Source organism: Garra rufa, chromosome 9 (assembly GCF_049309525.1).
Source record: "Garra rufa chromosome 9, GarRuf1.0, whole genome shotgun sequence".
Classification (NCBI taxonomy): domain Eukaryota; kingdom Metazoa; phylum Chordata; class Actinopteri; order Cypriniformes; family Cyprinidae; genus Garra; species Garra rufa.
Window position 1 is genome coordinate 31,543,881 of NC_133369.1, and position 21,733 is coordinate 31,565,613.

General features: G+C 36.9%; 1 protein-coding gene across 5 annotated transcripts in view; it reads right to left on the minus strand.

Moving 5' to 3' along the window:
• Positions 1–21,733, minus strand: part of LOC141342257 (histone-lysine N-methyltransferase ASH1L-like) — a 35,177-nt gene that overhangs the window by 8,153 nt on the left and 5,291 nt on the right. Inside the window, exons 2-11 of one of the 5 annotated variants that reach the window (XM_073846666.1) lie at positions 20,534–21,197; positions 16,324–19,825; positions 5,468–6,149; positions 5,248–5,342; positions 3,639–3,712; positions 2,713–2,758; positions 1,134–1,236; positions 896–998; positions 720–787; positions 384–589 (exon numbers count right to left, since the gene is read on the minus strand). In XM_073846666.1, coding sequence (XP_073702767.1) covers positions 384–589; positions 720–787; positions 896–998; positions 1,134–1,236; positions 2,713–2,758; positions 3,639–3,712; positions 5,248–5,342; positions 5,468–6,149; positions 16,324–19,825; positions 20,534–21,031 — 5,377 coding nt within the window. In that variant the 5' untranslated portion in view covers positions 21,032–21,197. Of the gene's footprint in view, positions 1–383; positions 590–719; positions 788–895; positions 999–1,133; positions 1,237–2,712; positions 2,759–3,638; positions 3,713–5,247; positions 5,343–5,467; positions 6,150–16,323; positions 19,826–20,533; positions 21,198–21,733 lie in introns of those variants that run through there. The other 4 variants (XM_073846667.1, XM_073846668.1, XM_073846670.1 and 1 more) reach the window with 4 other exon arrangements.

The window sequence follows — 21,733 nt, forward strand, 5'->3', positions numbered from 1 at the left end:
ACGTGGGGTGAGTAAATTATCAGGAAATTTTAATTCTGGAGTGATCAAATCCTTTAACACAGTGAGTTAAAATGTACTTTAAAATTAAATTTTTTAAGGTGAAGTACATTTCAAGTGCACATTCAATACAATTAAGTGCACTTCTTTTTCACAAGGGAACTACATTGGACAGCAAACCCGCAGATTGTGAGTAAAAGCACAGCAAAGCACTGTATGACATTGCAGATGTGAAGAGTCTTAAAGTCACAGCTGCCTGCATATTTAATGTAAGAGTCAAAGTAGACTGAAAATGGTCAAAAATATTGACAAAATATTTTTTTTTTCCGGTCATCTATCCCTTTAACAGCTAAGACCAATGTGACCACACACAGACACATACACACATTTTACAGCTATACACACTGCTGGACCTGACTTAGTGCTGGTGTCTTCAAGATCCCCCTTCTGATCCCCCTTCTGGCTGCTCCCTCTATCGTCTTTGTTTTCTTCCTCTCGCTCTGTCACCTCCTCCCTCAGGAGCAATGCCTGTCTGTCTCTCATTTTCTCATAGTTTCTCACCAGAAAAACGCCATGTTCCAAGACGAAGCTCCTATTGGGGAAATCAAAGATGTAAGAAGTATAAAACAACAATACATATAAATACACAAGTGATCCAAAAACTTTCAAAAGCATGAGCAGTGGGTAGAAATGCTATTATCAGTGTTTATGTGTGTTCTTGCCTCTCCTCACAAGACAAGGGCATCATCAGGAGAGGGGAGGGGATATTTTCAGCATCATTGCCTTTCTCCTACAAATAAAAAAGTCAGTCGCAATGTGACCAATGCACTTTAAATGATGCCGTCAGACATGTTGTAATGGAATTAGAAGTGAAGTAGTATTAAAATATGCCTCGTACCTGCTGTTTGGGAGGGTCAGGTTGATTGGGAAGATTATTTTCGATGTCTATTTCACTGATTTCTTTTCCAATGTCTTCTGTATTAGGTCTAGGGCTGACATTTCTAAGGTAAGAAAAAAAGCTTATGAGATAAAATCAGTGGTTTGGACTGAACGATTGAAAAACAAGCCTGAGAGAATTTAGCTCCACTTTCAGCAATAGATGGTGAATGTGCTTGTGTATGTGTGTGCTTACTTACCCATTAAGGCTGTCAGAAACGCAGTCGTGATTCACACTGAGCTTCTGATGTTTACAGGAACTGTCTTCGGTCTGAGTGCGAGACATTACATCAACAGATCCATCTCAAAGAGACAGAGCAAGAGACAAAGAAGAATATGTTTACACAATATTAATTGCTTCTACACACTTACTTCAGAGAACCATTTTAAATGTAATATTACATAGTAGTCACTGCCAGTAATCAAATTTGACTGGCCAAATGGCAGTTCAAAAGTTTCACAGCTTGTATTGATTAGTTTTCCAGTGTTCCAGTCATATAGAAGCCCATTTCTGCCACATAAGAAAATCTAAATCATGCTTTGGACAATCACTGACACGAATAATTATAAGAAAGTTTACATACACCTTGGAGAATCTCCCAAATGTTAATTATTTTACCAAAATAAGAGGGATCATACAAAATGCATGTTTGTCCTGAACAGTTAAACTGTCCGCTGTTCTTCAGAAAAATCCTGCAGGTCCCACAAAATCTTTGGTTTTTCACCATTTTTATCTATTTAAACTATTTCCAAAAATGATTTTGAGATCCAGTTTTTGACACTGAGGACAACTGAGGGACTCATATGCAACTATTACAGAAGGTTCAAACATGCACTGATGCTCCAAAAGAAAGAACAATGCATTAAGAGCCAGGGGTGTAAACATTTGAACAGAATAGAGATTGTGTACATTTTTCTTATTTTGCCTAAATATCATATTTTTTTCATATAGTACTGCCCTTCAGATGCTACAGAAGATCCTTTCATGTTTTCCAGAAAACAAAATAAGTTAAATTTACCTTGATCTTTAAATAGTGTTTCCTTCTGAAGCATCAGTGAGCGTTTGAACCTTCTGTAATAGTTACATATGAGTCCCTCAGTTGTCCTCAGTGTGAAAAGATGGATCTCAAAATCATACAGTCATTGTCAGAAAAGGTCAAATAAACAAAAATGCTAAAAAACCAAAGAACTGGTGCAACCTGAAGGATCTTTCTGAAGAACAGCGAGCAGTTAAACTGTTCAGGACAAACAAGGGACTCATTAACAAACACACAGCTGTGGATAATTCAGGTAACAACACAGTATTAAGAATCAAGTGTCTGAAGCTCCAAACTTTTGAACAGGGTAATTTTTTTATCAATTTAACTATTATTTTCTCTTGTGGACTATATGTAAACTTCTTTTATGTGAAATATCTTATTCAGGTCAGTACTAAATAAAAAATAACATGCATTTGGTGTGATCCCTCATCAGGTTTTGGTAAAACAATCAACTTTTTGCAGATTGTATGTATATGTAAACTTTTGACCTCAGCTGTAAATGCTAATACTTTTATGTCAACATTTATGTCATAATGACTTTTAATCTTACAGTTTCAACTTTTGTCTATATAATTATCAGTTAGTATGTCATAATTTTTTTTGCTATGTGACAAATGGACTTTCTTACAGACCAGAGTATGTGAGTGCAAACTGAAACTTATATTTTATTTCACAGAGTTGATTTAGGCCTTTCTTAACCTACATAATGAAACACAAATTAGCAGGTAAGTCTACTCACTGGATGGGGCTGTCTTTCGTGGGGTCTTTCGTGACTTTTTAGAGCGCTGTATAGGAGTAGAGATTGTCACAATTATTGTACAACAGTGATAAAATGGAAATGTTGAAAATATATGGGTAGCTCCCTCAAAAATTCATTTTTCCTAATGTCATTCAAAACCTCTAACAACCGATGACTCTTGATGATCATTTTTGAATGTGCACAATAGTGAAGGAAATTCAAGACCTATTATGCAAAATCCACTATTATATGGTGTTTGGACATTAATGTGTATTTTCAGTGTGTGAACACAACCACCCTACAATGACAAAAATCCACCCACTCCTTATTTTTTAATCCCTATTAAACCAAACCAGTCTCATTAGCGCAGTGTGATCTCTGTAGCATTGTGCTGTTTCATCCCACTTTCGGTGTGTTTGGCTTACCATATGTACATCTGAACACCGGCTCTCTCGCTCTCAGTCATGTTGCTTCTACCGACAGTTTATTACTACAGGTATGCAAAACAGAGATGTATACACTACGCCTTCTTCTAATGATGAGGCGGGAATATGCAGCTCATTTGCATTTAAAGAGGTACACATCAAAACAGCTCTTTTTTAGACACGCCCTAAAAATGACATTTTCCAGATGTCATAATAAATGATCTGTGGGGTATTTTGAGCTGAAACTTCACAGACACATTCTGGGGACACCCAAGAATGAGCGACTTGTAAAAAGGGGCACGATAGGTGCCTTGAAGAAAGTTACTGCACGTCATAGCTTAGGTAGCTTTTGTCTAATTGAGGTGTATTTATGGAAAAGGGAAGTTTGACAAAAATATCACCTTTTCTATTGCTGACAAGCAGGTTTGGAATGACATGAGGGCAAACAAATAAGGACAAACTATTCATGTTTTATGTTTTTTTAAGTAATTTAAAAAATACCTTTTCGTGTGCACAGAGTCGATATATGTCAAAGGGCAGCTGAAAGTCAATCCGTTTTAGCCTCAGATACTTTCCTGTCTCACACACACACACACACACACACACACACACACACACACACACACACACACACACACACACACACACGCACATCGGTTATGAATGTATTGAAATTCAGTTACTACAGTGATGTCTTTATCACTCCCTCTAATTGAAACTATGTGTAAAAATAAAAGTTCACAATAACTTATTCATATCTGCACACTTCAACTTCAAGAAGTTCAAAAGTTTGGGGTTAGTTTTTGAAAGAAGTCTCTAATGCTCACCAAGGCTGCATTCATTTGATGCATTCATTCATTTCTAAGAATATTCTACTTACCCCACTGGCAGATAATTTTACTTGTTTTAAGAAAAATTTACTTAATTTAGTTTTTCCCCCTGGAAACAAGACTAAATGTCTTACGTCATTTTGCTTATCTAGTAAAAGCATCTCACCACTATACCATTCAGAAGCTTCAGTAGTCAGTAATATATATATATATATATATATATATATATATATATATATATTTTTTTTTTATATATATATATTTTTTGGGGAAAAAAAAAGGAGAAATGAATACGTTTATTTAGCAAGGATGCTTTAAATTGATCAAAAGTGATGATACAGAAATGTATAATATTACAAAAGATTTCTATTTCAGAAATGCTGTTCTTCTGAACTTTCAATTCATAAAAGAAACCTGAATAAATTCTACTGTTTTCAACATAATAATAATAATAATAATACATGTTTTTTTGAGCAGCAAACCAGAATATCAGTATGATCTCTAAAGGATCATGTGACTGGAGTAATGATGCAAAAAATCAGCTTTGAAATCACAGGAATAAATTACATTTTAAAATATACTGAAATAGAATAGTTTTTCTAAATAGTATTTTTAAAAAATATTTTATACTTTATACTTTATACTTTAGATGAAATAAATGTAGACTTGGTGAGCCAAAGAGACTTTGGAAAAAACGTTAAAAATCTTACTGTTCAAAAACTTTTGACTGGAAGTGTATTTTAAAATTTAGTAATTAATTCCAGTGATGGTAAAGTTGAATTTTAAGCAGCCATTACTCTAGTGTCACATGATCCTTCAGAAATCATTTTATTATACTGATTTAATGCTAAAGTAACATTTCCTTTTATTACCATATATTTAAAACTGATAATATTAATCATTAATATTTTGATAATTTCCATTTTTGTATTTTTAATCATAATGAGTTTCATCATACTATGATGAAGGCTTGAGTCATTACTAATATAAGATTATCTAGAAATGTCAGCTCAATTAATATAAAATGATTGTTGTTTATTGATTATTTTTTAATTAATATTACTTACAGTATTATTCATTAGCAAAGTCATTGCCATGCCATGGCATCATACGTTTTCCAAAGCTCTAGATTTTTTCAATCAATATAAAAAAAACAATCAAGTTTGGACTTAATCCCAGCTTATTATTGACTGACACTGATACTTTGTTCCCCTTTCAGTTCAACTTCTATAGTGACTTCCAAATGACCCCAATAAACACACACACATACACAAACTCACCTACGTGTAAAGGTGCAGGAAGTAGGCCGTGCTCATGTTCCTCGGGATCATAGTCAAGGCAGTCTGTGTGTACTGGAGACGACAGGCTTGTGGGGCTGTGCAGAGTAAACAAACAGACAGCGGATTCGTCAAGCTCTTTGTCGAGTGCTCTATAAATAAAGGCTGCATTTAAACAAATATTCTTAATGCTTGTTTATAAATATGTTAAGTGCTCACTCACCTCTCGCTTTTATACACATCCGAGTAAAGCCCCGCCCACTCGTATTTCTTCTCAGATGCCACATCAGACCTCTTCTCTGATTGGCTGTTTACAGGCAGCGATGGATGCTGAAAAGGTGAGGATGTGTCGATGTGTGATTGCGGGGGCTCTTGGCTCAGAGTTGCATCTTTTCCTTCATCTACCTGCCCATCATTGCTTCTAATTTCATCTCTTTTTTTCTTTCTTTTCCTTTTCTCATGTTGAGCCATAGATTCAACTGCAGTGAGTACTGTGTAGTCATCTCTTTCACCTTTTTTACGTTTTGCAAGACATTCTGTGGCTTCATGATGTAAAGGTGTGGCAGGCAAAGGTGGAGAAAAGCACGGTGCAGGGTTTTTTCTTGGTCGGCCTCGTCCTCTTCTTTTCACCTCACTTGCTGTGACCTCTTGACCTTTGGGATTCTTTTTCTTGAGAGGCTTTTTAACATGTTTTAGTTTGCTTTTGTTCGTCGTTGTATTTTTCAAATTGGAAAGGCTGAGTTTGGTGGCCGTACAAGAGGAAAAAGACCTGATATCGTTGGTCTGAAAGTGTGTTCTGCTGATGTTGGGTCTTTTCTCTCTTCTTTCCCTCTCTTGGCCTTCATTAAGAGAGGGACTTGCAGAGAAGTGCTCAGAGAAGAGTGAACCGCCAGACTGGAAGCTCTCTGAAACAGAAAAGTAAAGATATGAGTGATCACGTAGGGGAAATTTACTAAGGATGAACTGCACCCACTGATGGCGTCTTTAATTTGCACACACTGTCTGTGTTGTTTTAGGGCCAGCTTCACCAAAGGAATTATGTAAATCAGGTAATACCCAAATGATTCTGTTCTGAAAGTAACTTCCATGATGCAATTCCCTAGGACTTTGGGTCAGCGAAGATGTGACAGATGCAGCTACTACAATCTGGTCAATTTTACAGGGACTGTACAACATCACTTCTCTACTAGGATTCAAATTCCTGTATCGGTTCTTTAAAACAACACCTACAATGAGCACTATTTACATAGAAAAAAGTGACCGTGCATAAATAAATAAATGAAGAGAGTCTTTACAAATTCGAAAGATGTATTACTTTTATCTGTATGACCAAAGTCTGTCATTCAGTGAGTGTGCTACTGTTCAACTTCCACACTCTGCAATAAAAATACTTGAATTGCGCTCATTTTTCTAGGTTAAAATTAAATTGACCAGCAATGTAAAGTTGCTACTACATACATTTTTCAGATGAAAAGCCATATTTTAGGTCGATGAATGATAGGTGAGCATATATTTTTGTCTTCGACTAAGCCACTAATACAATTTTGGTCGACCCAGCCTCTTCTCGTTGACTATTAGGGGGCAGCCCTAAATATGATAATAACTGTATTTGCTTCCATGCCAACCAAAAATAACACCCAAAATAGTTCGCCCAAAAATAAAAATTCTATCATTAATTACTCACCCTCATGTCATTCCAAACCTGTAAGATCTTCAATATTTTTGAAATCTGAGAGCTTTCTGAACCTCTATAGACAGCAGCACAACTGACAAGATCAAGGCTCAGAAAGGTAGTGAGGAAATCGTAAAAATAGTCCATGTGACATCAGTGGCTCAACCCTAATTTTGGGAAGCTACGAGAATACTTTTTGTGCACAAAGAAAACAAAAATAACTTTTTTCATCTGTGTCAGTCTTTGCCATGTGTTTACGAGGGTACGACTCATGAGCCGGTGTTCTGATATACAACATTCATCTATCTTAATTCATCATCTGTATATTCTAGATCCAATAAGTAAAGCTGGGCAAAAAAATTGCAAGTCATCCTCTCTGTCGATATCTTCAGACAGAGACTGTAAAGACTGTTTTAAGTAAACCGTGTGTCTTCTTCTGCTTCTAAACAAGGTGCAGCGTATCCAGGTTCTACGTCAGAATGCTGGCTCCTGCATCAGCAGCACCACATGCATGTGTCGTGGTACTCTCATGAACACACGTCAAAGACTCACACAGGATAAATTGTTGAATAAAGTCGTTATTTTTGTTTGTTTGTGCACAGAAAGTATTCTTGTAGCTTCATAAAATTGCGGTTCAAACACTGATGTCACATGGACTATTTTAAAAGACAACATTTGATGTGATTTCATGTTTTCGTTTGTCTTTGGAGTGTTACAAGCTTATTGTGCATATATAAGATCCGTAAAGTCGCAAAGATTAATAATCTTACTATTTTATTCTAGCTGTAGTATTGTTGCAGCTGCCACCATGTCATGAAGACGCTGTGTGTCTTATTGCAAAAGCAATCAAATTAGTGGTTAAGTTGTACTCAAATATTCAAATTGTACCCAAATATTCAAGTGTGTGCACCGCATTTTACAGAAGACTGTTTCCTGAACCTAGGAGAGTTTGCTGTCCTTCCAACTTTGCAAGGACAGTCGTTTCTGACTCACAGCCTGTAAGTACATTTTCATATTTAAAGAATTTACTACTGGCTATTAAAATGTACGTTTTAAGCAGTGTAGAGTAGAGCTTGTTGTTTGTCGTTTCTACGATCACAAATGCAGACATGCTTTTATGTTTACATAGTATCATCCCAACACGTAAAAAGGCAGTATAAGTCATTACAATCAGTAATTATGTCCCCACTGGATGCAACAAATGCCTCGTTTATAATGGGTTTTATTGTCTTTGTCTCGCCGGGACATAGCGTTAAAATGTGGCAAGGGGTGTAACATTTCCATCACATGCTTTAGGTATTCGGCTAATCACAACATACTGGATAGCTGGCCAATCAGAGCACACCGTACTTTTCAGAAAGAAGAGCTTACTAGAAATCAATGTGTTTTAGAAAGGCGGGGCAGAGAGGAGCAACAATAATGTACGGTATGTGGAAAATAAATCGCGTAAATACATTGCATTACACCAAATACACAAAATAATGTTCATATGACCACTTTAATGATGTCCTTACTACCTTTCTGGGCCTTGAATGTGTTTTTTAATTGTGTTTCTGTCCTGGGTTTTGGTGTATATAGGGCATAGCCACAGTTTGGGAGCTGCTAATTTAGTTCATTCACCCTGCAGTGTTCAATCAAGTTCAGATTTCGCCCACATCCCCACTGCAAAATGATATTTCCATTGCGATACCAAGCAACAAAGTTTGAACAACCTTGGACAGCGTCTTAACACAGCCTACACAGGAACTGTAATTACAATTATACCACAATGATTGCAATTACTGTTGGTACAAATGACAATTACAGTGATGGAATGAAAGGAAGGAAAGTTTCTTTCCTGTTTCGGAACAAGAGAAAAACTTAAAGTCATCATCATGAAGCATCTTTCTAACCAAACCAATACTAAAACATGGGGAACCTGGCTGTGAGACTTTTTGAGAAGTAACTACTGTAATCCTGACCGTGGGAATTATATTGCCAGTATCCATTCTTTTACTGCAAATTCCACCAGTACTGCTAGTTTAGATACAACACTAAATCAATTTCACAGAGCTCCAATGGAGTGCATTCCACAGCGAGCCAAAGCCCGGGTCCCCAGCACAGCGATCGTGAGATGAAGACAGGGTGCGTGCTTGAGCAGACTTTACTAGAGTGATAAAATTACTCATTTGACAGTATATAAGGACAGACAGTGGGAATAAAGGCTGTATAATACGATTAACATCACATTCCCGTTATCCCTCTCAAAACTCTCTGAGAAACAGAAAGGAAGGAAGAAAGAAAGTCACAAAAAGATAAGAGAGGGAGAAAGAAAAGAAAGAAAATGGCCTAGTTGTAGCCTGAAGCATCTACAAAGGAGCTATTTCTGGTCCTTGGATGACAGCCAAACCTAGACTACAAAAAATGTCCATCAGCTCCGAATGAAAGTGTGAGGAGACATTAACGTCTGATATATCAGATACACTCAGATTTAATAACATTTTTAGGCAGAGTAAATACACAAGAGTGGCATTTTTAGAGCACATCTGGCTCTGATTACAAAACGTGTTATTGCCATATATTCCCTTTCGCTTACAAAAACATTCCTTCCTTTCCCCTATTCTTTCTGTCAATCATTTTTCACATTTCACTTGTAGATTTCCATGCTCAGATTTCGTCCTTTCCACTAGCATTGCCACATTTCCTTACCGCTGCTGAATGCCTGCTTTTTCTCATTCACCCTTTCCAAATCAAACAGACTGTTTTGGCCACAGGCTGACAGTAGGTCTATGGCAGAGTCTTAAATGGAAATTCTTTGGCAGGAACATGACAGAATAAGCATATAATTCATAATGGTTAAATGTATAGCAGAAATCTGGGTGGTTCCCTTTTACAGAAATACTCAAATGTCAAGTACTAAGATTAAAGCTGGTGTTTACTTATAAATAAGCACTTTCATACCTCGCTGAAATGTAAAAGCAATTTTGATACCCTATCTGAATCCATGCCCACTGAAAATACAGAGTCAGCATGACAGAAAAAGAACCAGTGTGAACAACTGCTCGGGGATACAGACCATGAAAATCCCTTTAAGTACCTTGGTTTAGGCATTTATATACACAAAGTGACTATGTGTTGATTTTGTGTCCTAGACTAGTGAGTAAGATTAAACAACAGCAAAGTAGGTCTAATGAGGCATTTCATTACCTAAACCTAAAATCTAAGATCATGTTTATGGAAATGTTAAAGAATTAGTTCACTCCAGAATTAAAATTTCCTGATAATTTACTAACACCCATGTCATCCAAGATGTTCATGTGTTTCTTTCTTCAGCTGAAAATAAATTATGGTTTTGGGGGAAACATTTCAGGATTTCTTCATGTAGTAAACTTCAATAGTTATCAGCGGGTTAAAGGTCCAAACTGCAGTTTCAATACAGCTTTGAAGAGCTCTACAGCCAAGGAATAAGGGTGTTATCTAGTGAAATGATTGGTCATTTTCTAAAAAAGAAAAGAAAAATTTAATACTTTAACTACAGCTGCTCATCTTACACTAGATCTGCATCCACGATGTAGGTGGAAGTATCAACCCAGTGTTTAACAGTGTTGGGCACGTACCTTTAAAAAAGTAATTAGTTATAGTTACTAGTTACTTCTCACAAATAGTAACTGAGTAAGCAACTGAGTTACATCATTATAAAAAGTAACTAATTACCAGGCAAAGTAACTATTGCGTTACTTTAAAAAAATCTAATTTAATATAACTATAAAATAAATATAAAACATTGTACACTAATCTACACTATTTTAATGTTGTTGTGGGACAACGTGAGAGACAACTATCAAATTCAACATATTATAAATATTATCATTACTATAGTGGAACAATAAAGCACAATAGATGGTTTAGAACTTTAAATATCGCTATCACCTGCGTTCTAGCCACTAATTTTGTGGCGGCATGTGACAATGTGAGGTGCTTCAGTAGATTAGAATTACTTGTCACCGACGCAGACAGACTCTTTTTTCCTGGGCATAAGTTGTACGTTACATAAACATTTTTGCCTTTCACATCAGCGAGGGAAAAGTTATGGGAAGCCAAACAACCCAAAAGTAGGACGAAACAGGGCGGTATTAAAGTGCTCGCGCCGCGCTGACAAGTCATCTGCGCGGCCGTCTCGACAGCGCAGGGAAGACGTGTTTGCTAGCGCCACCCAATGGGCAGCGCGGCGCTGACAAACACCAGAAGTGGGGCGGGACTTGCTGGTTTAATTGACCTTATGCACGGAGCGTTCTTTAGAACTTCCGCATAAAGATAAGCCAGCTCATAAACTTCCGCTGAAGCTCATTTTATATGTGCTATATATTAGGTGGACACTATTGAGACTCATCTACTGCCTGGTTCTTATTAGAAACTGAGAAAAAATATAATTGCAACATTATAAACAATGTTAACGGCATGAACATTCAGTTTCATATTATTTAACAACATAATTTAAATAGCTAAATAATTTAAATTCAGAGCCTGGTAATCCCGTACTCTCCGTATCTGCATAGTTGTACATTTAAATGCTGACAGCTAAACACCATCATAATGTGTTTATGCTAACGTTAGCTAGCTAGCGATATTTCTCTTCAAGGACATCTAAATCATATTTTTGATAATCACTAACTTGCCTTCATAGTCATGAACACATTTTTAAAATCTTGCAATATTTTAAAGCCTTTATTATTTTCTAACTCTACAGCTGTGAAATAAAATGTACTTCAAGGACTCACTTCATAAAAACGGCGTCGGAAAAAAATGACTTTTCACGGAAAACGTCTTTTTTGGCTAAAATAATGTGGAATTACCGCTTATAACCAATAGATGACAGCAGAGGATTATTTATTATTACTGCCTTTCAAACTCCCTCTGTTTTCAAGACGTCTTGCTTTTCGATTTATTATAAAATTACTAGTATAATAAATTGTAGTACTTTTACCGCCCTTAAGTATATAGTATAGCAAGTGCAGAAAGTCATTAAGCTCACACACAAACAGCCTATAAGGGGGAATTATTGAAATACTAATATAGTTAACTACAAATATGTTAAATATTTATGGGATAATAATTAAATAATGCACTCAATATGAATCGATAGGAATTTGAAATACTTTATAAAATTTAATCTTTTAAAAATTTAATCTTTTTATCTTTTAAGTTTTATCTTGAACTGTAAAATCTATTAAATAGCCTACATTTAACCAACACTGCTGTTACTGTTGTAGTTTTGTTACTCTGTATTTAATCTGAATCATTTAAGCTCTTTTTTTTTACATCAGCTTGTCAGATGTTTGTCCGGTTATTACTAGCAATGACTCATAGCGCATATTTAGCTGATTTACTCGCGAATTTTTTTAAACTGGCATTTGTCATTCTTGAAACGGTATATATGGACGTTTGGTCCTCTTAGATAAACAACACTTTTCTTCCATTGTGAATGTATTATGTAGAGAAAACGAACAAAGTACGCTCATATTACGGCACACTACAGTTGACCGGAAATGACTGAGCTGGCTTGAGTAAACAAGGAAGTATTCCGTGCATAAGGTCAATTGCAATCTGAAACGCCATTGGTTACCTCCTCTATTCCGGAAGTCAGTCAAGTTAATACGCTTAATGTTGCATGAAAAATTTAAATATAACCTTTAACCATTCCAATAACCGTAGAAAAGTGTAATTACAACCTAAAAAGAGGGTTTATGTCCTGGGTTTATGGGTAATTAGTTATTAAAGAAATTAATACAATATTAAATAATTATAATAACAACAGGGGATGCTGTCTATGTGAATGCTGTCTGTGCCCGATGTAGACAGCATTCGAAGAAGTTTATCATTAATAAATATTACCTAAATTATATCAAATAAAATAGGCCTACACAAGACATTTTTATCCATCCTTCTATTAACTGATCGTCTTTTTTCCGTATTATTATTATTATTAGCCTATTATTATTGGTTATATTTTTATTTTCGTTTATAGTCCTTTCCCCCTTCATTTCGATCTCTTTACTTAACGTTCTACATGTAAATGATACTGTAAATGCTCGACATATGACTGTGATTTTTACTGGAATGCAGTTTAAAGGTTGAATTTAACATATATTTTATTTTGTTTTGTCTAATTAATAGACTAGCCTATTTAAATACTTGTGTTTCACTGAGGAATGAATCATTCATGTAGTTTCATTTGTAAATGAAAACAGTTTATTTATCGTCACACGCGGGCATAAATACTAATAAATATATAATATATACATAAATAATAATAATAATATGGAAAAAACTATCAGTTAATAGAACGATGGATAAAAAATGTCTTGTAGGCCTATTTTATTTGATGTACTGTGATGATAAAATTATTTACAAATGAAATTACGTGAATAATTCACTCGTCAATGAAATACTATATATATATAGGCTAGTCTATTAATTAGATGAAACAAAATAAAATATATGTTAAATTCAATCTTTAAACTGAATTCCAGTAAAAAATCCCAGTCATATAGCATAATCAAAGCTTTATAGGCATGTCGATCATTTACAGTATCATTTACATTCAAACTTTAAGTAAGGAGATTGAAATGAAGGGAAAAATAACGAATATAAACGAATGATACAAATATTACAGAAAAAGAGGGTCAGTTAATGGACTTACAAGACTGTGGGGTGCATAAAATGTTTATTGTAGGCTTATTTTATTTAATGTACTTTATGTAATATTTATTATTAACTTATTTTGAATGCTGTCTACATCGCGCATAGACTAGCGTGGACAGCATCGCATATTGTTAATATAATTATTTAATATTGTATTAATTTCTATAATAACTAATAACCCATAAAACCAGGACATAAACCCTCTTTTTAGGTTGTAATGGCACTGTTCTACGGTTACTGGAATGGTTAAAGGTTACATTTTAATTTTTCATGCAACATTAAGCTTATTAACTTGACTGACTTCCAAAATAGAGTAAGTAACCAATGGCGTTTGAGATTACAATTAAACCAGCAAGTCCTGCCCCACTTCTGGTGTTTGTCAGCGCCGCGCTGCCCATTGGGTGGCGCTAGCAAACACATCTTCCCTGCGTTGTCGAGTCGGTCGCGCGGCTCGGTCCATTGGGCTTTACTAGATAAGACTCTTATTCCTCGGTTTGATTCATGTAAAGCCTTTTGAAGTGGCACTGAAACTGCAGTTTGGACCTTCAAACTATTGGCCACCACTGAAGTCCACTATATGGAGAAAAATCTTGGAATGTTTTCCTCAAAAACCTTACTTTCTTTTCGACTGAAGAAAGAAAGACATGAACATCTTGGAAGACATGGGGATGAGTAAATTATCTGGAAATTTTAATTTAGGAGTGAACTAATTCTTTAAAACTATTCTTTTACTTCCTTGCAAGAACTGGTATTCCCTTAAGGAAATTAGGAAAAACAAATCTTTTATTTTTGAGAAATGGCATGGACGTCTGAAATGAGACAGAAACCCCCTCTCTGGGTTTGGGCTTCTACTACTATGTAAATTCATGTTCCAGATTTTTTTTTTATTGATGGTTTCTGTTTAAGAAGCATATGCACTTAGGGATTATTAACAAGCAACTAGTAACATAATACTTGTTACTGACAGATCATCATTTCAAGTTAACTTCAATTCGGATGGAACCGAAAGTGGAGATGTCCAAGTAAATGAGCTTTTAACTTTGTAATTAGCTCATCGATTTGCATTAGTTTGACTCATTGAGTCCAGTTTAGCTAATCATAGTCATGATAATGATAAGTAGGAATCATCTAATTGACAAGCCTATCAGTCAATCACAGCGACATGAAAGGATTAGTTCACTTCTGAAATAAAAATTTTCACGATAATTTACTTACCCCCATGTCATTAAATATGTTAATGTATTTTTTTTTTTCAGCTGCAAAGAAATTACGCATTTTTAAGAAATCATCCCAGGATTTTTCTCCATAAACTGGACTTTTATGGTTCTAATTCAAATTGCAGTTTCAATGCAGCTTCAAAGTGATCTACACAATCCCAGCTGAGGAATAAGAGTCTTATCTAACGAGACAATCTGTTGTTTTCTTAAAAAAATAATCATATATATACTCTTCAACCACAAATCCTTTTAGACTAGCTCTGCAATGTGTCTTCACACACGTGATTACATTAGAAAAGTCACATGTGGTTAGTTCTTTGTCTGTGTTCTTTGGTTCAAAAAGGTTGTGTAGGGCAAAAAGTCCATCTCATTTTCTCCTCCAACTTCAAAATAATCCGACATCATTGTTATATCTTATTTTGTAAAAGGAGTTTCGACTTTCTTTGCACGTTTGCTTTGTAAACACTAGGTCTGTACTTCCGCCTATGTCACGCATACATGATTATGTATGTGTTTTTGTCAGATAAGATAAAAGTGTTGCTTTAGAAAAACGAATGCTACTTTCTTTTACAATTTTTTGGTGTCTGCCTCTTCCTCTGAGAAAACGCCCCTGATGAGCAGGTATACTTAATAAACAATAAAAGCTGCATGTGCAAAGACAAGCAGACAGCACACACTACGCCACAGCAAATGTCCCTGTCTTCCTGCTGTGAGAAGTTCTCCACATGCTGGTGTTTATTTCTTACCATATGTTTTCAGCAAACCTAATTAGCCAAATATGCACTTCTTTTGATTCTAAAGGTGTGTATTTGCAGAGGAAAAGACTTAAGCTTTGATTCACCCTTGGTTTCATTTCAGAGAGCCTAAATATAAATATCTGTGGTATAAACAAATATCAAATTCTACTCAACTTGGCAATAAATCACATTTTCCACTGGTGCAACTGTGGACTGTGAGCCACAGTCACATGATAGTATGAGATAACATACATACAGACATTAAAAACATAGACAGGTTGTGCGGTTCCCTCACAAATTACTCCATCTAAGAGTACATAACAAATCAAGTATCAATGCCAGAATACCACATAATGTGTACAGCTAATGCGTAACAATATTTACGCACAAGAGAGACTGTATACCTCTCAGTGGACTTCTAAACAGATTCCCTGCCAAGGAAAATCTGTGTAGCCAATTACATGCAGAGCAAAATCAAGCTCCGTTTTGATACCTAACTAGTAAAACAGTGGGAGATAAATAAGACCATAGAGTCTCAATCCTGTAATAAAATAGTCTTATTTCTCTCTTCAAAGTCTGTGATTATTTCTACAAGCATTCCAAGCATTTTCTCACCTAGTTAATGGGAACAAACGGATACTGAATGTTACGACTGAACTTTTCAATGCCAAGCATTGACATTTTTTTTAGACTATACCCTTAAAAAAATAAGATGTTCTGTAGAATGCCACCTTGTTACATGCAAACAAAAAACAATCTCATGCCATCTCACCTGATGTTCTTATGCTTCCAGCTGAGCTTCCAGGTCTCATTATGTTCCTTGAAGCAGGCTGAACTTCACCCATACTTCTTTGAGCTGTCATTCGACTGTACGTACTGCTAGCAAGGTTGGGGTTCCTTAGGAAAGAGTGATGGTGGATGGCTCTCTCTGCTAGGGGGGGTGATGGTAGGTCTTCATCACCTTCATCATCATCCTCCTGGTACCCTGACCCAGCTTCTTGGTTTAAAACCCTGTTCCCCGGCTCTACCTGAGTGCTCTCTCTCCACCTCCATGGCTGCTGATGCTCTGCCCACCTAACTTTCGATACCGGTCTCAGATGTGCAGGTCCTATATATGAAAGTGGTGAACTTTTGTGTTTCTCTGCTTGTTTTGAAGTTGTTGATGAAGAGCATGGGGAATTTGAGGGCGGACCCCTTCTGAAATGGTCTTTTCTGAGCTTGCTTTGTCCTAGTAAACCCTCTGTTCCTTCTCTTTCCCTAACCCTATCATCCACAAACCTTTTATCTCTAGCTTGCTCTCTGTTGTCTTCTCTTTGCCAGCTATTTCGACTGAACCAGTCACTGGGGGAATGAGATGTTACATTAGCGTACGTCCCCTGTGGCTTTCCACCACAAAGTGGAGAGTCACGTCTCAGAAACTTGTGCTTCCTTTTATGGAACTTCGATGGGCTTAAAATGGGATTTTTGGTGTAGGGGTGCACATAAGAGGGTAAAAAGGGTGACGAAGGGTATATCGTTGCAGATGGAGGGTATCCTCTATAAAGACCAAAACCAAATGAAGTGGTAGAGAGTGGCATTTTGTATGGCGGGTGGTAACAACCGCCTCCTGATAGTGGGAAGCCAAGTTTGTGCACTACTGGGCAATGTGTGACAATATGTTCACTTGGTTGCGAGGGACACCCATTGTTCCTCTTAAAATCTGCCATTCCGACGTAATGCAGAGAGTCACGAGAAAAATCTGACTGAGGGGAGTAGTAACCACTGAAGTTGATTTGAAACATAGTTGGATGATGAAGGTTTTGTGGTAGACATTGAAGAACGTGAGGATGAGCTTTTCCTTTCCCACTCTTCCTTCCGGATTTTGCTTCATCCCCACAACCTCGTGATGAGATGTGATGTACAATACGAATCTCACTAAGTCTGACCACTAATTCCTCAATCTCTGCCAGAAAGGCTGGGTCTTGTCTTTTGGCCCTGAGTTGAAGATACTTTTTCTTACATTTGTGTTTATGTCTCCTGATCTTATCATGGCTAAAGCAATTATGACCTTTTCTATGGCACTTGTATTTGAGTCTATCTTGCTCCATCAAGACGGACCGTCCAATGTGTGTAGATCTGCGGTCTTGAATCCTTACAGAGCCTAACTGGGATGTGTCTGAATGGCACGGTGCAGACTGTGAGGAGGAAGGAGGTTTCGATTTCTCTTCCTGCACTGGTTTAACCTTTTGGGAACTGGTAACCTTTGGAGCAGAATGTTGATCATATTCTCGGCTGCCAAGATGAAGCTTTCTACGGAAAGAAGTAAGTGTGGGCGAAGGGGACTCAAGATGCTTAAATGAATAGGTAGAGCTGCATAAAGGAGACTGGCCATCAAACGAATGGCTAGGTTCACCAGAGGTGGACCAAGAGTTTAGCTGATTAGAAGACTCTGTCAAGACTTGCTGGGACTTCTGACCCAGAACTTGTTCAGATTCTTGACCAGGAGTTTCTTTTTGAGTTTTAGGTTTACGACCTCTTCTCTTTCCTATGTAAATAGTCCCACGTTTGCTGATATTAATTTGAGGACCGAGTTTTCCCCCAAAAGAGTTAACAAGTGAGGATAAAGAGCGTGCTCCATCTGAAGCTGAACAGTCAGCATCACCTTCTTTGTCTTTCTGAGCAAAATCAGATTTGTAACTTTGGCTCTGCCCTGAGAGAAACTGTGTCAGTACTTTATCCTTCTTCTTCACTCTCATCTTATTGATATTTGTGATAATTGTCTTCATTATCAACCTGTTTCGTTTGCGGCTGATCTGAGCATCTCTAGCTTTAGACAAGGAGGATTTGAGTTTTCCTTTCGCAACTTTCTTCCCAGATGCTGAGTCTGATGACTTAGATCTCTTTTTCTGGGCAGACGAGGGACATTTGGGATGAACTAGTGTTTTGAGAGATGGCTTGGGGAGTTTCAGGCCATTCTCTGGATCAGGGACATTCGCATGTTCAATTATGGGGAATTTAGTAGAGGATGTTTGAGACTTACATGTACTTTCCTGAGGAGTCTCTTCCAACCTGGTCACTTTTGGACGACCCCTTTTCTTAGGAGGGGGCTCAAAGGAAAAGGTTTCTGACCTGGGTGATGGATTTTGCAGTTGTTTAGATTTAAGAGGTTGTCCAACTTGTCTTGATTTACCCTGCTTTGATGACAATGCCTTTGATGACTTAATGGAAGGAATTTTTTTAAGATTTGATTTTCGTGGTATCTTTTTACTGGCAGTGCAACTAACATTTGCGGTCTTCGCCAGATCCATCTTCTCGCCTAGATTTTCCATCTTAGTCATCTGAACAGCTTTTTGTTTCTTCTGTGACAAGATGTTTTGTTTGGGATGTAAAGGTGGCTCATCACTTGGAATGGAACTGTTGAACTGAGAATCTGCACTCCCAGGGGATTGAGAGGAACACTGCACATCTTCATCCTGGTATGAACTAGCTCTTTTCTTATTCTTGTCAATGATATGCCCCACCCTGCTGCCATCTTTTGGTTGGACAGCAACCATTTGGGCAGGTTCCATAGTCATCTTTCTGGTGTCATCCATGGCATCACTTTCATTATATTTCTTATTCCTTCCTCTGCTCTCCTGTACCTCTGGCGTGCAAGTGCTGTTTTCAGGAGTTGCTGATTCGACAGATTTATCTGAAGCAGTAAGGAGCAACGGAGTCTTGATAGAGGGACTTTGCTGATGCAATAACCCATTTTCCTTACTCCTACTGTTAGTTATGGTGTTACTTGTGTTTTTGGAACATGTAGAATCCCCACCTTCTTTCTCTGCTGCATTTAAAACCTTGTCAACATTACTTTCCCTGATTCTACTTTTCTTTGGAGGGCAGGGACTTTGCTTTACTAAATTCTCACTACATGATATTGGAAGCAGTGTGCTTTCACTGTCATTTTCAACATTGGAAGAAAACTGCTGAGATGTTTGAGCATTCAAGGTTGTATCATTTGAACTATGTGAACTGAGGGAGGAGGTCATTGCTTCTCCAGCTGGGAGATCTTCTCCCTTGTCTTTTTGAGCATTTAAAACTTGGGTGCTGTCTTGTTGACTAGAGTTCTGTTGTAATGAGGAAGGTGGAGAAGGGGCAGCTGGAGGTGAATAAGTTTGCTTCAGCAATGTAGAGGAGGTTATCCTATCTGAAAGTGGTACTTTGCTATCTGTGTGTGGTTGAACTGCATACGAAGGTCCATCTGATGTTAATAATGACTTTGAGTCAGTCTTCCTTGTGTGTTTTGATGGAGCCTGTTGAAAGAGAGAACATGTGCTGACCAGAATTCATCAGGAAATGTTTGAAGATATTCAGTCATTCAGGTCACTCAAAGATATCCGGTGAAATTAAATCAAAGGCAGTCTGGAGTAGCTATAAATTTAAGAAAATCTGACAGACGATGGCCCTGACAGGCTTTGACTTAATTTCACTGACATTTTATAATAACACATTATAATAACACAAGTCATTGTAAATACAGTTTTTATTTTATTTTACTAATTACTCTTTTTGTCTAACCACTCCATGGTACTATGATCAGAGGATTTTAGAACCCTCTTTGTGAATGAGACTGAAGGACATGGCATATGACATTTGAGCAAAAATAAAACAAATGGGAGGAATATATTTAGCTCTAGGCTTTCCAGTAACTGTTTGTTGGTCATAAGAACAAAACTGAATAACAGAGTGCAGATGAAGGACTTCCAACTACATATTTGTCAGTGTATTGGAGAGGGAGACCAAAAGATTGAAAATGACAGTAACAAAGAGTAGATAAGATCTGAGTGAACAAAAAAAGACAGCGAAAGCATGATAAAAATTAAGGGATATAAAAATAGATAGAAAATGTCAAACCACTGGTGGCTAAAAATGGCAAGATACAGACAGAAAAAGCATTTTGCCACTATATTTTTAAACTAGATATAAAGAAACAAAGAAAGAAAAAAACTTAAAAGATTTACCTTTTTGGAGGCTGGTGTAGAATCATTTTTTTTAGATGAAGTAGGGGGTGGGACACTTAGCCTCGTGGATGCTTTTGGAGAAACACATTCTTTTTTCTGAATCTCACGATGTGACTGCTTGGCCACTCTGATTTCAGAACTGGAGACTTCACCTCCACATGAACTATGACAATCACCATGTGAAAGCCTCTGAGAGATTCTGATTGTGGGCCTGCATATGAAGTTCTCGAGGCTCTTTGGGGGCTTCTTTGTCCGTTTCGCTCCAACCCCTATTTTCATTCTCAAATTTCCATCTGACTGGTCAGACTTTGTATCTGTTAACTCCCCCGGACTAGTCTGCTGCTGCTGCTGCTGCTGTTTAACTTCACTGGTAACAGGCTTTGAGGAAGCTTCTGATTCAGCCCCTTTGGTTTTTCTCATCCTCTTCCTTTCTTCTGTCCTCTCATTTTGCTCTTCTTTCTCCTGTCTAGGTGTTGTCTTTTGCCTTTTCTTATCCATTTGTACTTTTAGAGTAGTGGTCGTGAATGGGAGAAGTGCTTTGAGTAGTTAATCAATGTTCAGCTTATGAGAAAAGGTAACGTTATGTTTTTCAGTCTTATTTAATACTCTTCTATCATCTCACTTGACTTGAGAAAGTAGTAAGGTATTGGTTCCATGGAAGGGGCTATAAAAAAGTAAAAACAGGAAAGAAAAACATTAGTCACAGCTTACTCACAGTGTATCACATAGTATGACACAACATTTTCATAGGAAAACCTCACCGCACTGTGAGAAGATTAGATGCAGACAGTACAACAGAAAATGCTATACATTTCAACATTTACCCAGATCAAAACACATTTCTTGTTCAAAACGCCTGCAACTTTATACTTAACTGTCCAGTTACCTGAGCTATTACTGTGACTGACTAGTTCAAATACTTAGTGCTCAATTTAGAGGCATGGATTATCAAAGCATGTGCAGCTGGCTCTGAACATGCCGATTCAGAAGCTAATGGAATCTGTTATTGAGTAGCTGACATGAAATACTTTTAGAAAGTAGACGTCCTGCAGTGTGACATGTTATACTCTTTAAAACATAAAATTCATTTGTCAGAAAGATCACTGAACTAAACAAATAAATAAAAAATAAGCACTTGATTGAAGCATTGATATGTTCAGCATGTGTAGATGTTTTTGTGATTGCAAAATACAAAGTACA